At 36.2% G+C, this 17806-nt stretch overlaps 1 protein-coding gene across 7 annotated transcripts in view; it reads right to left on the bottom strand.

Moving 5' to 3' along the window:
- Positions 1-6355: 6355 nt before the first annotated feature.
- The window catches only part of PHF20L1 (PHD finger protein 20 like 1), a 49724-nt gene continuing 38273 nt past the window's right edge, over positions 6356-17806 (bottom strand). For 4 of the 7 annotated variants that reach the window (XM_048939104.1, XM_048939106.1, XM_048939105.1 and 1 more), the window contains 6 exons: positions 15900-15999; positions 14884-14970; positions 13816-14011; positions 13023-13389; positions 9563-9728; positions 6356-8491 (listed from right to left, as the gene is read on the bottom strand). In XM_048939104.1, the coding sequence (XP_048795061.1) occupies positions 8349-8491; positions 9563-9728; positions 13023-13389; positions 13816-14011; positions 14884-14970; positions 15900-15999 (1059 nt within the window). In that variant the 3' untranslated portion in view covers positions 6356-8348. The remainder of the gene's footprint in view (positions 8492-9562; positions 9729-13022; positions 13390-13815; positions 14012-14883; positions 14971-15899; positions 16000-17806) is intronic. The other 3 variants (XM_048939107.1, XM_048939110.1, XM_048939111.1) reach the window with 1 other exon arrangement.

The following is a 17806-nucleotide window of genomic DNA, read 5'->3' on the forward strand; positions in this document are numbered from 1 at the left end:
GCAGGGATACACTTTAGCGAGCACAATGGTGATGGGTTGGTGGTAGGACCAGACGATCAAAACAGAAAACACAGCTGCAGATTTTTTTTTGCTGTTCACACGACTGTGTTTAGCCAATGAAACAAAATGCATACAATTATTTGCCATAACTTGAACGAGCCCTGCACTGCTCCTTCCTCTGGGGAGGTGTCCCTGCCTGTAGCAGGGGGCTGGAAGTAGATGACCTTAAAAGTCTCTTTCAACCCAAACCGCTGTATGATTGATTCCCCAGGACTTGGGTTCAGCTGAGACAGTACGAATCTCACTCCAACGTTTGGTTGTTTTGAGCAATGAGTGTTGTGCACAATGGGGGTGGACCTGGGGCCACTCTGGGCTGCTCAGTGGAGAAGAGCCACACATGACACCCTGGGCCAGGCCACATGCATCCCGCAGACTGAACGTACCTGAGCTACAGCATCAGATGTATGTGGTAAATGTGACCTCAGTCTGCAGCACAGGCTTACTTTAACATGGCTAGCAGTTTTAAAATGAGTGGAACTATATTTGGACCTGACTTTCAAGAAACCCACTCTGGACCCGAGTGAAGTCAGTAGTCAGCAGAAAGATCAAGCTGGGAGATGATGAAGAATACTATGCAGATGGCAAACCAACGCACATTCATCTAATCCAGTTTTCTAAAGCTCTCTGTATAGAAAATTCACTTTCTTCCTCTTTCTTTGTTGACTACCAAAGGTCATTAGTTGGTAATGAGCTAAGGCAGTCAGGAAACTCAGGAGACCTCTAAGAACTATTATTTATAGAAAAAAGCAGTGTGCAAATATCTACGCATCTAGAAACTGACAATATCTACACAGCATCGATTCTCATGACTGCTTTTATTTCTTTAAAAAACAGAAAACAACCTCTGTGCTGTGCTAGGGAGAACAGCCAAGACTTAAAAATCTCTTCAAAGTTCAAGTGGGAGATAGTGTTCTGGCAAATGGTGTCCTTAGAACCACTTTTAGATGTGCATCACGTGCAAGTTCAGTGGGATTCAGTGGTCCATGGATTCAAAAAATAAAATGGGAGTTTATACAACAATGTATACAATCGACAGTCTTCAGAGGAAAAAAAGGCACCTGTGATCTATGGTTGGTCAAATTCTAATTAAGAAAATCCTCAGTGCATAACACTCCCTTCAGTGCAGGGACAACTGTATTAAGCTCTATTTTTAGCACCTGAGACAAGATGGAAGAACATCTCAAATTTGCTCAGCACTGAAGTGTGAAAAAGGAGCAAATGGAAAAGGTCCCTGCTGCTAATGTGGTTTTAAAATTAGTTCGTCTTCAAAATCATTGCTTTAGTGCTGGAAATGAAGTTTCGTTTGTTGTAGATGTTAGCAAAAAGCAACTCTAGACTAGAATTGTTAGGGGAAAGAAAAAACTTCAATGTGATGAAACATTTTATTGCAATCACAAAATCTTAAGAAACAGATCAGTTATCCAGTGTTCCAGTTTTGTACACACTTTCTTAATAGAAAGATTGTAGCCCAAAAAGGGCTTTTGCAAGTGCTGTATTTATATATTAAAATGCCAAAGGGTAAATGCTTCCAATAAATGAATATACAAACATCTGTACATACATAAAAGTTACTTTCACTCAAAATGAAGCCTAAGAAACCAATCTTATATTCAGAAATGGGATTAAAGAAGACTTCTGAACAAGGCAGTAAATTGGAAGTAGCGATTTTAAGAACTGAAAACTTTGTCAGATGATGCTCGTATCGTGTATCTCATTTATTTTCAAATAATGGACTGTGTTGAACTGGCATAAAATATTGGCCCATCTTCTCCTATGTTTCAAGAACATGATATAGAAATCATGCCACTCTTTAACAACTTCTCCTATATTTGTAAGCACAAGTACATTTCTTCCCAAGTATAATGATCTTATTTCAAACATCTTCACATGATTTCTTCACCCTCAAAAAGGGGCAAAAAATGCATAAAGTGATGCAAAATCAGAAGATGAGAAGAAAAATGAAGCACAGCTTCATCAGATACCAGACATTTGAGTCACTTTACACATTCTTTAAATTGAAAGTATGATGGGGAAGTACCCAAACACTAAACTGTAGGTAAGAAAAGCAGGCAAAGGACTTCTCATTTTTTTTCCTGTCATGTTGTATTTCCATTTCCCCGCTAGAATCACAGAACGATCAAGGTTGAAAAAGGCCTCCAAGATCATCCAGTACAACCAAGTAATGGACAGATTTGTACACTAAGATTCAATATTTGGCAAATGAAAACTAAACCATGAGAAAACAAAAAGCTTCCCTAGTCATTAGTCACTAACAAGGTGCTGAATTTCTGATAGTACAAAATTCTCATTTTTTTTTCTCCCTGATAATACAGTCAATGGAGAAAGCAAATTAAAGGAGAGATCCAAGTCCTGCATACAAAAAGCTACATACTTTTTTTTTTTTTATGTCTCCTGATTGTTATGGAGATGAAAAAAGAACTCTCTCAAATGGAGAGCAGTGGATTAAGGAAACTCATGGAGAACAGATCTACAGCAGTGACTGATAAAACTGATAAAACTTCATACTTTGATCGAGGGAACTCTTGTTATCCAGAAATGAAAGATATCATAAGGGAAAGATCAACTTGCACAGAGCTTTTACAGTCAATATATTTCTACAAAGGCTTGCATTGACCTTCTGGATCCTTGATCTGATTCAGAACAAGAAAACAGCAATTTAGATATTACTCCAAGATCTGAATTTGTCTTTGTACTGTTTGAGAGACTGCTTTGAGATGGTGCCTTCACTAATGATACATCTAGTGGTTTGTTTTTTAAATGTTCAAGATTATAACATTTTTTGCCATGTGAACAACTCAACAATTTGTGTGTATTAGTATCTCACTCAGATTCTGCCTGATTTGGTTCACCTCCTGCTTACCACTTATGCCCCAGTCCACAACACACCTAGGACAGGAACTTCCTCGATACTGTTTGTGTATTAGTTTCTTACAACAGTAAAGTCCTGAACAGTCATAGGCAATACAAGAAATCAGTACAACACATTCTTTTGTAATAATATTCAGAGAAACAAGAGTGCCACTGTCTCTCTGAAGTTGTTAAAAGACAAGGTATTTCAAGACAATGCACTGCAAAACTCAAACCTTGAAACTGTCGGACACTGAAGTAACTCAGGAACATTAAAATGTTGCAATTACTTTGATGGTAAGAGAATCATCATCATAGAATCATAGAATGGCCAGGGTTGGAAGAGACCTCAAGGATCACAAAGCCCCAACCCACACACCGCAGGCAGGGCCACCAACCTCCCCATTTAATACTAGACCAGGCTGCCCAGGGCCCCATCCAACCTGGCCTTGAACACCTCCAGGAACGGGGCATCCACAACCTCTCTGGGCAGCCTGTTCCAGCACCTCACCACTCTCTTGGTAAAGAACTTCCCCCTGACATCCACCTAAATCTTCCATCCTTCAACTTAAAACCATTTCCCCATCTTGCTATTATTTATCCACCCTTTCAAAGAGCATTCAGAACTGTGAATAATTTACTGATTACATAATTTGGCTATGGGCTAAGATACAACTGAAGATTCTCTAAGGTTTTCAGATCCATACAAATAAGAATATCCACGACCCTGTGTAGTTTATTTACTATAGGCTAAGCACACCACTAAAAATTCCCTAGTGTTTTTAAATGTATACAAACATTTACTAACTCACTAAAACTGAAGTCCACTGAATGGGAGTCCAGGCACATAATGATCTCAAAGATGTTTATCATTTTAGAACGCGTCCAACATTACAGCTATTATAAAAAACACAGAAAAGGTGCTCTGTGTATCTCATAGAGGATTTTATAGTAGTGTACTGCTGCCTCTCTGAGCGTTTGGTACCAATACACCGATGCCCACAGCTGCAGCTGAACAAGACAGCTCTTGCCAGCTGCACAGCAAAGGAAGTTGCTGGTTGAAGTAAACAGCAGTTGAGCTAACTGTAGTTACTCAGTCCCTGGCTCACCTACAGTTTACACACAGCCCAGTGTACGAAAAGGGAGATTCACTCCTGAAAGACTTTTCATGCCAGTTCATATTTTCTCCACGTGGCTTCTAATTTTTCCTTTGAGTTGTTCAGGTTGGTGCAAAACGGCTGCCAACTGCTCAATCTGCTCTTTGTGCAGTGTATTTTCAGTCGTCACATGCTCTGTCATATTTTTCATATGTAACAGATATACACATAGTGTATAATTCTAATGGCTAAAGACAGGCCCCTACACCCAGCACCAAGGACATAACAGCATAATAAAAACTTTGTAAAATGATCACTTATAACAATACAGATACAGTGTAAGAGAAAAAAAAGTAGCAACCAATCAAACACAAAGACAGCAACAGACATTTTGAGAGTGATTAAACTTTGATCTTAATAAGCACTGTGAAATTAAAGCTGACACTGCAACATTATTAAGCAGTAGAGAGAAAACACAAGATTCCAGTCTTCTAAACTGACATGGCAAAAGCGGGTATCAATTTGCAAATAGATGGCATAGTTACACCCACCCCATCACACATCAGCATCTCTATATTACTAGGAAAAAAAACAAGGATCTAAAGAGCAAGGAGAAACACAGATATTCAGTGAATCAGCAGGTGGTAGCTACTCTGTAAGACTTCACCCATGGAAAAAACAGCTTCAGTTCTTTGCAAGCCAGCAAAGGAATCTATTAGAAAAGTGCAATTCACCACCTAAGAAAAATAACAAGGTTCTGCAGCTGTTAATCACTCAATATCTCAATAAATATATATGCACTGAAATTCAGAATATCTAAAACAGGGAATTAGCTTCCCTGCAGTTACCCAGAAAAAACGTTTTAGGAACTATCTTCCATCTCCCACCATGTGATTTGAAGTATCTCCGTTTTATAACTGCAACATCATCAGAAAACATGTACTAGGGCTACGTATGTCACCAGGTCTGTGCTTCATTTGTGACTGTAACACTGGCATCCATCACTGCAACTTAGGAATCCTGATGTGGATGCCTTCAATATTGTCACAGGAAGGAGGGTTTGAAATGAATCACTCCCAAAACCTCCATGACAGAAAACAGGTGGGCAGATTTCAGACAAAGAGTACAGCATCTAAAGGCTCCACAAATTTGCCATTTATTATCGTACCTCACAAAAGGTAATGGGGTATTTCTCTTTTTTTGATTACTTAAAAAGGACCAAAACTTAAAAATTGTATTTTACTTATCTGCACAGAAGTATCACAAACAATCAGCACAACACCACAAACTATTACTTTCTCCTCAGAGCAGTCTGCCTCCTTCATCAACCATCACAAGAAACTGAAATTCATGTCCAGGTAACTGATGCTGTAAATAGATTATGTATAGATACTTGGATTAATTAGTGAGGAAGCAGGAAGACAGATGGAAAATAACACATAGAGAAAAATTATTCTCTTGATAAGGCCAATTAGAAGACATGTGTATATGAACCAGACCACATCAGGTTTGACTGGCAACTGAGTAAAGCAATCAACTGTAGGTTACATTCTGTGCATAACATTCAGCCATTTTGTGGCACCTGACTTGTGTTTAAAACAGCATGGGATGTTTCAAAAGCATCCCATTGACTTCAGTAATGGAGAAACCTGGGCCAGAACTAATGTTCAGGTGTCACAGACTAACACTGCAATTTGAAAGAGAAGTAAGAAGAGTTTGTGAAGCACTCAAGCAATACACAATGTATCATAGCCCATAAGCACTTATATTTTCTCACAAGATGTGAATGCTTGCAAGGAATGTATCTATTAATAATGACCGACTACACAAGAAATGAAGACAAACATAAATGTTAATCAGACTTCTTGTTTCAGTAAGCGGAGTCCATCCTGAATCAGGCAGGATCCTCAGAGATAAAGTTGAGTATTCATGTAAATTTAGGCTGCTGCATACACCAATGGAAGACAAGTGAAAGCTGCACAGGCAACTTCAGCTCTGACCTTACGACTTCCTTTTCAGATACCATTTCTCCATCTCTGCACTACGAAGGTCATCTCATTTCTCTCACCTGGAATTTCTTAGTTCACCTCCACCTTCCATAGCGTCTATAGTTTATTATATCACACACACTGCATAACATCACTACAGTGTATGCTGTATGAAAGTTTGTTAAGTACACTCCACTTTCCTTCAAAGTAAGTTAACTGGATTTCCATTTCTCTTATATAGTTCACACAGCAACACATTCAAGGATATGCAGCAAGTGAATAATATATTGAAGTCCCACATACCAAAAGCAAGTAGGTCACTCAACTAATCCGACTATGATACACATCAGAATACTTTCTTTATTAACAGCTATAAAAATGTCAACAACTCCTCCTGATGTATTGCAAAGTTGCTAATTGTGATTCTACAGTCACCTTCCATGTTATCATAGCTCTTCAATACCTCTTACAAGCTTGATGTGGCAAGTTTTGAATAGCAACCACTCAGTAACATGGGCTTACACTTTGTTTTGCACATCGAAAGTGGTAAATTCAAACAAGAGAGACAGACAAGAAATATCAGGGAAGGTTTTTGTTTTTGTTTTTTAGCAGCCACGCTACTCAATAATGCTTTTATCATAAAAGTTCAGTGCACAGGTTGCAGTGTCTTTCCCAGTTAAACCATCTTTGGCACGTTTTTCAATTTTATGAATCCTCAGAAGGCATTCCAAGAATTTCTGATGTCTGTACATTATAACAACAGTTGTATGTAGATCAGGAAAAAAAATTGAAAATGTAGAGTACGCAGAATAGTTTTAATAAACAGTTTTACATACAGTACCTTACATATAGAACAGTGTGTTTGCAAATTTAAATAATTTTTGAATGTACAGTGGCTTGTACTCTTATCAAAAGGTAAATTCAAGTTCACTGTCTATCGGTTCTAAAATGCATTTATACAGATAACTAGAACTGATAAACAGATGTGAGGCATAAAATGTTCAAGTATCTTTGTCATCAGTTAAATAGCCTCCTTCTAACAGTCATATTTTACAAATTTCAAAACCTGTACATACATTATTTTCAATTTTAGAAACTGTTTGTTAAAAGGTAACGTTTTATGTTAACCACCAGTTCTTATAATCTATTGAAAAAAATAGATGTGTAGATATAAATGTATATACTATGTATAAATGTATTTGTGTATGTATACACATACACATACAAGTATGTATGTAGCACTGGGTACAGCGGCAACTTATAAGCACAGGGAAAGTCCTGGGCTCAAAAACCAGCAGAAGCTAACAGAGCAGCTAGGTTGCCTTTGGTTTCATGATGTTGCATTTACTGAAGCTGGAAGTTTTCTTGTTTTTTTTTTTTTTTTTTTGTCTTTTTTTTTTTTTTCTCCAAAAAAATAAATCTTGTATAATGTATATTGCAATATTTATTCTAGTGGTTGAGTACACTGACAGCCACAGAGAGTTTCACTGCTCTTGTCATTTCCTCATCCCAGCTGAGGATGGTGAAGTAACACCAGAACAGAACTACCCAGGACAAAAATTGTACTTTGAATCCTGAATACTCCCCACAGAACATAAAAAATATAAACTAGATATAATTCTGGATGGATTGCTGGCACCAAGTAGGAATACGGAAAAAACCTTCATGTAAGCCATAATGAAAATCTCAATCCAGTGGTTGAAACGTTATTTGGCACATGTGACCACTGTTTGCCACTTACGTTTTAAAGGAGCCTAAGGGTGCTGTAATAAAATTTTCTATTTAAAAAAATACTTTGAAAAGGAGACCGTGACAAGTAGCTTCTTTCAAAATCAAAGCTAATATGCTCACTTTCCTGAACATTCACGAGAAAAGAAAATAATCTAAAAACTTTTCTTGTAGAGAGGATGCAGATCTCTTTGTGTCTTTTACTGATAAGAATTTTGTAAAAATGCAGTTCAAAAAGTTTTAGTCAGCTGAATTCCACGGATTTAGAATTTTCCACTACATGTTTCAAAATAGCAGAACCATTCTTTGCAGATTTTGTTCAGCTTTCCTGTATGCAGAAGTTTCCTCGTTTATCATACTGAGATACAAACATTTCTCAGTATGTAATACATCATATTTTGAGGTTTGGATGTGAAAATGTCGATTTTCAGTATAACAGATTGCTTACTCTAGGTTTCCTCTCCACTCCCTAAAACTTTAGGCTATTAATGTAATAATCGAAGAACAATATAAATGCTCAGCTTTTTGCTGTCTTCCTATCAGTCTTGTGGCTAGTAAGAAAATTCACCGTAGAGAACCTATTTTTATTTCTTTATTCTTCCTTTTGTCATACAGAGCAAAGTGTTGCTATTTGCTGTACTTTCCCCATGTCAAGTAAAAGCTGTTTAATACGTCGCTTCAGCTGAGGCAATCTTGCTAAAGGATCTGGTGGCTCCAGTTCTCCAGTGAAATCAAGCCAGCTTTCTAAAACTACAAAGGAAAATGAAGAAGAAATTAATCAGAATGAGTCTCTGAGAAACAATTTTCAGAACAATTAAACCTTTCTTTAATATTTTATCCTTAATGAGAAGGGAAAAAATATTGAGGCTGTGATTTTTCAACAATTCAAGCATATCTTCTGATTTGATTGTTACTACAGATACCTGAGAGCAAAGTACAGCCTTGGCTAATGATTTATTGTCCTATACACAAAAAAGAAACTTCAGCCCAGAGCCTTCTACCTATGACAGATCTGCAACAGAAGAAGCAGTCTGGGAATGTCATAATCAGTGAAATTCTAGGTTCACTCCTGTCTCTTCATCAAGCTCCTAGTTATAAGAATCAGACTACGGAACAGTTTTCCAATCTTCAGTGTTTTTAAATTAACTTCTATGCTTGTAGAGATAAAAGAAGGAAATAGACAAACCTTGTATTTCTAGAAATAATGCCTCATATGAAGCAGTAATAAGACCACAAATAAGAATCAAATGACCATTTGTCAAATAATTATGAAGGACTCTCATGAAAACACTGCACTCAAGTTCCCCTCATTCCTAACTTTCTACAACTAGTGAGTAAATTCATGTGCTGCAATGTTTACTTCTGCAGTACAATCTCATGCATGTCTTCCCAGGAAGCCTGGTTTGTTTTCCTGAATCCATTTACACGCTAATATAGCAAATTGAAAATGACAGCAGAATGAACAAACTTTTCCTAAATACTGTCAATCAACAGAACAAACAAGCCAGCTGCAGAAAAAGGCTGTCAACTTTATAATCCACATCTGGACAAAGACCAGACAAATCATCTAAAGTTTCTAAAAATCTATCTGATACTACAGACCTGAGCTCAAGCGTCCTGACCAATTTAAGTTACTTTAATAAACAGTAAAACCTTGTGGAAGAGGGTGAAACCAGAAGTGCAAGCTCAGAATATAATTTTGAGTATCCAGTTTTGAATACAATACTTAAAAAAAAATCCTCAGTCTGATATTGCCTTTAACAAGTGGCTATGATATAAGCTATTTTAGGTACATTAATAAGCATCTGTAAATGCAGTTACCATCAACTTCCTTTTCAATCAGGTCCATCCTGCTGGTGACTTCATTCTGTACATTCTCTATATGGGTAAGGAGATTTAGCTGCCATTGAAGATGTGTATCCACTTGTTCCTCTGAGCCTTTTCTTTCATTACAAACAAACACAGTGTTTCCTTCAGCAGAATTCTTCTTCATAGGGGCAACAGAAAGAAAAAAATGCCATTTAAGAGCATCTATTTAATTGCTAGGGTTCATTTTGACCCTTGAATATCATGATACACTACACTGTTTTAGAACTGTACTTCTGCCTCCTTGACAAAAAGCATACTCGGCCACCATGTATCATAACACTTCAGTAGACTAAAACAAGCAAAATGCAAATTCCATAGAAATGAGCATGTTTTTTTTAAATGGGAGAGCAGGTAGGAGTGAGGGCAGGTCAAGTTTTGTTTAATGCAGTAGACACATTGTATTTCTGTGCTCTGTTTATTTCTGTGCTTCATGTTTATAAAAATCATGACTCAATTCATGAAGTGCTGAACTGCATCAGTGTAACATCGACAGAAATATACAAAACCCAAAGGATTGCTCCAAGTATAGGCAAAGAATAAATGAAAACTGCACAAAATACAACAACATCCAAGATGTCGGAAGTCATTATTTTGCAAAATTGGCCATTCATCTGTTGTTTCAAACAGAAGTCTTTGCTGCCTACCCTGTGATTCTCTGTAACTTGCCACCACAAGCTTTAGCCAGAATTAAACATGAGCAGGGACAGGTACAGGGACGGTAACATGGGGAGCTGTGCAGCCATGTTACGCAAATGTGCTGTACATGGAAGATTAGCTTGCTTTGAAGAAACTAATTATTTCTAAGATGACAGCAAACAAATTTCTCATCTTATCTGATGTTTCAGTCACTGGCTGTGACCAAAGAAAGTACACCAGATTGAAAAAAACACATTAATCAAAGTGTTCAGAATCTCCGCTACTTCGAAGGATTTGAAGTTTCAATTTCATGCTCATTATGACTTCATTTCTGATGGAAGTTCTTTCACTATTAACAGTTCTGTTTTAGGGACTTAATTCAAGGAAAACTCAAGATACGTGCTCACAAAGAATCAGTTCAAGGCAAGGAATGGCTTTCACGTGACAGCAAGTAGTGAATTTAATCATTTTAATACACTTGTACAAAAAAGTGCCAAAGTTCTTTCCATGTCACATCAGCACAGACTTTGCATGTCTTCTCCCAGTCATAAACAGTATGAAAATCAGGAAATGGTGACAGATCTTCAGTCACTTCATAAGCCAAAATTAACTATTTCATCTAAGTCTTACTTTAAAAAAAAAAAATCAGTCCAACTTAGACCATCCTGCTGGCAGCTTTGTAAGCAAGTCCTAGAGGACAAGCTGTTAATATTCACAATATTCACAAAGTTTACCAAAGAACATTTTTGAACGTCATAAATGCTTCTAAACTCTCAAACTAGATAATATCTTCCATCTCTCAGATACCTCAGAATGCTTTCACTATATCTCTCATAATTACACTGGAAATATTCTATATATAGATTAAACGCCCCATTTCTGATACTTTTCAGACTTTTCTGTACACCTACAACAGAAGAATGCTGTTTTTTCCTTGCTGGATGAGGCTTCATTTACACAATCCTAACATCTAGATCCTCTGTTGTGTGTATTTTTCAGATGCCTGCGGCAACAAGAAAAAAATCTTGACACAGAGACAATTACAGATTAAGTAACAAAGTTGTTTTTTTCTTTTTTTCTACCATATACTTTCTTTATATGACCTCTGTTTCACTGAACTGGTCAGTTCATAAGACATAACTTAAAACCAAATAGGCCCTCTTCTAAGCTACGAGACCAAGAAGCCAGACCAACACAGACGATCAAGAAGTGCTGAAAGAGGTGGTAGGAAGTAGAATACACAACAACTTCTGAAGAAGAAATAAGTAGGAGAGTCAGGTGGGGCAAGATCACGCTTTCAGAAGGAAAAAGTAAATGTACAGTCCAAAAAGGGATCTGAATAAAATAATCTGATCATGACTTGTAAAAGAAAAGAAGATCTGCAACAGATCTGTAGATTCTAATTTAAGCCATTCTGTGACATTAAGATTCCATGACTTGGAAAAGACAGGAAGCTAGAAAGGAGAACGTAAAATCCAAACCAGAAGTTTGACAAGGAGAAGTGGAGAGAGCTCTTTACACTGAAGCCACTTCATGACAAAACGTCACTTGAGTGTCAGCATGCTCTTGAGTAGCTCATGGAGAAATCAAGAGTGCTCTTCAACACATCTAAGACTAGACAGTAAGCCTTTTTGTACTACCAGGGCTAACTGCTGACAGGAAGATGAACTAAGGCATCCCAAAAGGAGTATTCTGATACTGTCCCAAAGGATCTCCTCCCAGTTTGGCAGAGAGAGCACCCAGCTCTTCAGGTATATGACTTAGTCTCTACCAGAAACATTTTTTCGCTGCTCACATTTTCCACTTAATCCTAAGAAAATTGTCATTATAAATATATAACCTACTGTTGGAAAGAAAGCCTATCTGATACTGCTGCATGTCTATTTACTACACAAACACGCAATTTAGCAGTCAATTCTAACTAGAATGAGCCAAAATTTTCCCATTCAGATCATACAGCTTACATGCCCCATTTAAAACTAGAATTAGAAGAAAAAAGATGCATCTTACTCATTTCCTCCACACCAGAAACTGTACTTCGAAAAGTGGATGAGCTGAGCGATTTATTCTCACAGTTCATATTGTAGAAAACAGAAAGGTTTTTTTTTTGTTGTTGCTTTTTGTTGTTGTTTTGCGTTGTTTTTTTTTTCCTTAAAGAGAATTTTTGACTAAGACCAAACTACAAAGTATCAGCTCTTTTCCATAACGCAATGGATTCAAACACGTAATGCAAAGCTGAGAAAGACATATTACATTACCAAATGTAATCCTGACTAAAAGTCTGAAAATTTTAATTAGAAGAAATACGCAGTATTAAGAACTCAAAAGAAATTGTACACAATTTTTAAATTGGTATAATTATTTGTGGACTTCTAGGTAATATCACTGTTGAAAGGAGAGTATGGTATGATAATAAACACTAATGCAAATCTCAGTTAAAAGTGCAAGTAGAAAATAGAACTGAGAGAAAAAAGAAAGCTTGTTCTGTTTTCCTCAGCTCTCAGAAACACTTAAGTTCTGTTTTTTATTCTTTTTGTAACATTGGAAAAGAACAAATATAAACAGTTTTAGCACAGGCAATACTTCATTTTGCACTTCACCAATACGTCTACTTTGCTGAAAGAATTTCAGCAATCTTACTTTGATTCCACTGATTGGTGCTGATAGAGTATGTTGAGTTCTAACAAACATTTCTGAATACTTATGTACTTGACCTTTATCAGATTAAATATATTTGCCTAATTAAGAAACTTCCCAGATGAAAGATGGTACTTACCTGCTCATTCATGCCGTCATCTTTAAAAGAATACTGTAAACAGTTTTTGTTCTCTGAACAAAATTCCTGGTCTTCCTCAAAACTACTTGTATCTTCATCATCTGAGCTCATAGGTTCAGCGACTGCTTTGCAATCTTGACCAAAACTCTGTGGCTTTTGGTAACTGTGCTCACTCGTGATATATGTGTCTTCCATTTTCTGGGGTAAACTAGGTGGTTCTTTATGGTTTTGACTGTGATATGTCCTTTCAGTTGGATTAACAGTATGTGGAAAAGTCATCTTTTTCTCTACCCCAAGAGTTATTTGTTCTTGTTCTTTTCGCTTTCCTGAATAAGCCCAGAGATGAAGGTCTGGGTGATGTTTATTTCTACAACAAAGATGAGAAAAATGTTATACAGAAGTTCCTCCTACAATGCTGTACTACTATAAATCCACTTCTGATAGATAACAGCTAAGATAAGTGCCATTATAAAAAATAAGAAAGCGCTGCTAGGTCACTTATCAATTCAGAATAAATCCACACTGCCCCATTAGCACCAAGTCAGCAATTAAAAAAATTAAAAAATAAAAAAAAAAAAATCAAGCAACAGCAAAAAAGAAAAACATACTACAAACTATAAACCAACTCTGCTGAAGAAGATGAAGGTACATGTTGCACTGGAACTATTTCAACTATTTTATAAGGAACAACTTTAACGTGATAAAATAACGTGCATGGAAATGGTAGCTTCTGCTACTTAAATATATGTTAAAAGATGACAATAAATCCTGATAAATCTGGACTGATACTTACTTTAATATCCCAATCTTCAACTGCAGTCCATGCAATATTTCTGTTACACCATATACATCTGCCAGTAGGTGATGTGTTGACACAATCTTTTTGGCATTAAGATGAGAGTAGTTTTCTTTCAAAAATGATAAGCCACACATGTGCCCATTGTTTAGCCAGTCTTTATCGTAAAGATATTTGGCACTCCACCTCTGACCTGGAGTAAGCAATTCACAAATTCAGGCACATCTAAAGCCACAGAACTGCATTTAAAACTAAAGTGCTAAAATTATTTGTTTTATCTCCTAAATGTCTCCTAATATCCATGACAGAATGATTCAAGACCTTATTATTTTACTGATTATCTAAAACTCAATTTTCTAGGATATATAAAGGGAACACTTGCTACTTTACTTTCAAAGCAAAGCTGGAAACTCACTCTCTCTAAACGACACTTGGAAATGAAAAATCTAATTACCTTTGTGATTAAAGTACAAGTGTACGTCAATCTAACTGCAAAAAAAAATCTTTTTAAATAATTGGCGCTTAACATTTCTTTTTACAAAAGCTGCAAAAGTTAAAAAGTAATTAAATTACTGATGGAAGTGTTGGAGAGTGGATTTTATATGCTTATGGCCAAAACATCTAGGTTATTTGGGAAAAACTAACAAATATTTTCCTTCAACAATGTATTTAATATCTACTTACAAGAAGCCAGAAAATGGCTTCATGAAAAGAGAAAACTCAAAAATGTGACAGCAGAATTCTTACACTCTTCTTCGAGAGGTGTTTAGCCAAACACTGCTAGACAGGATAACAATATAAGCAGCCTCTATGTATCCCATGCTACAATATCATCTACAATTTTAACCCAACAGGCATTAATGAGTACTTAGCTAATGCTTCTAAGGTAACTTAATTATTAAAAAAAAAAAAAAGCAAGAGCAATATATAATGCTAATTATTTTTGTTTACAGAGAGGAACCCAGACAAACAAACTGACTAAGATTGCATTATCTTACACTCAATGTCATATCACACTATCATCATATACATAACAAAGAACGGGTTGATGGAAGCCCTTCATACCTTTCAGGAGAATACCCTGTCTATCTCCTTTCTGCCCATTATCCCAATACACTTTAAAATACTGACATTGTGAATGACCTTTTTCTCCTGACATAGAAAGAAAAGAAGTAATGGTTAGGAAGGGAGAGAAGATAAAATTTAGGGACACAGTCTCCGTATAGCAGGGGATAACGAAGTACCTAGTACAGCGCAGGGAAAGAACACAAGACAAATTAGTTGTTATTTATAAGAAAAGGGTTGACTGCTCAGAGTACACCACATAAGGAACTACGAGACATGACTTTATATTATCAACCGACAATCAGTTTTGGGCAAATGGAAAAAAATCACATCCATCCAGCTCTGATTTCTAAATGTTCTTCTCAAGAAGAGCTAATGAAAACTGTTATTTAACACTTCTGCAAATGGGCTTCAGATACCCTGTTGGATAAATCACTAGAGGACATTTGTAACAATTGTTAGAAGAAACATTAAAAACTTAAAGATGCATTTTGCATGCTAATGTTTAACATGAGTGCCAGACTTCTGCATATATATAACATATTCAACTTATTTACACAATTCCAGGCAAACACAAACATTACAAAATCCTAATATTAAACAACAGCCATAGCATATATATGTGTACTGTGGTAATGAGTCCTTTTATCTAAAAAATATATTTAAACAAATAGATCCAATTTCAAGTATAAGCAAGGCAAACTTTTGAACAAGAAAGTTTCATTTGCAAAGTCTTTTCGGAGTACAATGAAATTAAGAAGACCTAGAGGTTTGAAAGAATTCAGTTCAAAAAACAAAGCTATGGTAACTCAAGTCATGAGGAAGATTTAGCCAAGTTTAACAAGACATTACTGAAAGAAAAGTAAATCTCTAATACAGTAAGACTTAGAAGACCTAACCTCAAAGAAGTGAAACAAACATAAAACGGACAAAGCTTTAACATTTTAAGCGAGGTATAACACTTCTGCTTAGAAAACCCAAGCAGACAACTGCAGATAAAGGTGGTTTACTCATACCTGGTGGATCTCTGCAGATATAACAGATGTACTGCTCTGGAATGCTGTCCTCCAACAATCCCATGCATACACTGTGCTGCCAACACAAGCATTCTTCACACTGACATAAAAAAAAAAAACAAACACAAAAGCAAAAACTAAAACTAAGCAGATTTAAAAATCAGAAACTATTACTTGTATCATCAAAATTCAATGAACAACAGTTTAACTTAAACAGCATGTTTGAGCATAATAGTTATATTTGGGTCATCTGTGTTTGGGTAGGCAAAGACATAAAGCTAAAAGGTAGCTTTAGTTTTCTCACCCACAAATTCCAAACTGGAGAAAAAAAATGAAGACGCAATATTTAATAGCATTTTATTACAACACTCAACAGTTAGCACCTAGACATTTAGTAGTGCAACATAAGACAGAAAAATACATTACAGTAAAGTAGAAAGATAATGTAATACATTACAGCATAACAGTGAAAAGTAGAAAACTCTTCAGTTTAATTATTTATATTTACAAAGCATCTCTGCAGTGCGCTAGAAAGATGTGTTTTTAATATCGCGCCAATGGAAAATCTAAAAGAAAAAGAAAATGAAGAGAAAATGAAAGAGGAGAAATAAGAGAATAGGAGAGCAAAACAGAAGTGGTAAGACATGAAGGCTTAGAAACAGTGAACTGGTTGCTCTCAATGACACAAAGTATGGAAAGGAGACAAGTGGTCAATATTAGGCTGTCACGGGGTATAAGAAGTGGGCAGGAAACTACCACTTCTATTTCCTTTTCTTAGGTCAGTGTTTTGCTTGATTTCTAAATATCTGCTGTTTCATTGTTGAAACTCACTCCTCTGGTGACATGTATGTCGAGCATCAGCATGTTCAAAACACCTTTCCTCTTGTCATACCACTATGGTTACAAATTCCTCTCCTCTCTCCAAAAACTTCTACACTGGTCCATTTTTTCCTGTGTTGTTATCACCACTGCTGAACTGCTGCTCAATTCCTCCATCATACCACTGCATTTTAGTATGCATTTCCAGGGACAGTCTGTGTACTTCTTTTTCAGAACTTCCTTTAATTTCCAAAGACTCACTTGCAAGTCTATTAACAGGACAACCATTCTTGCTTCCTTCAGAACTCAATTAAAGGCTTATTATAAAGTATTTTTCAATAGAAACAATACCACATTGATAGTGGAATACATACCTTTCATTTAAGTGCAAAAAAAAGAAGAAATTCATGAACTTCTTAAAGCTACTGACAACCAAGTTCTTCCTCACTTTTCACTGCATCTGATCTAATCACTCTATTACAAATTCCTTGACACAAAGACTTTGAATTATTCATTACTAGATGGAAAAAGCAACCCTTCATTGCAATACAAATGCATACGAAGCAGTAGTTGCAACCTGTCAATGGCTGGATGCCACACAGACATCACACACTCTTTAAACGATAGTTACATTTTTATACTAAGGCTAACAATTTTAGTAGTTTCTAAAATGAGCAAGTAGTCTCTTGTTTGAGAATTACTGTTTTAAAAATGAAGCATAAACTTTGCAACACAAAGATGCTGATATTAACATCTGTATGGCAGAGATCTTACACAGAGATTCATTCATCTTGTATACAGCTGCAGTGAATTTAGTGAGTGGAGTAGAGTTGAGGTGTCTATAGCAGGTACTGTCAAAAGTAAGGACTAAACCAGAAATGCTGGTATAACTACAATGGTCTGCAGACAGAGAGAATGATTTGTGTGTGGAAAAGCATTTTTTCCCCAACTATAAGAAAAAAGTTCACTCTTCCTTACAAACCTGTTCTGTATATTAAATGGTTAGAAGAAACCCATCCAAGAGAAAGTGTTCAGCATATGCTGGAGAATCACATCAAGCATAAAATATTTTATTATTACCGATCACT

Source organism: Lagopus muta, chromosome 3 (assembly GCF_023343835.1).
Source record: "Lagopus muta isolate bLagMut1 chromosome 3, bLagMut1 primary, whole genome shotgun sequence".
NCBI classification, from domain to species: domain Eukaryota; kingdom Metazoa; phylum Chordata; class Aves; order Galliformes; family Phasianidae; genus Lagopus; species Lagopus muta.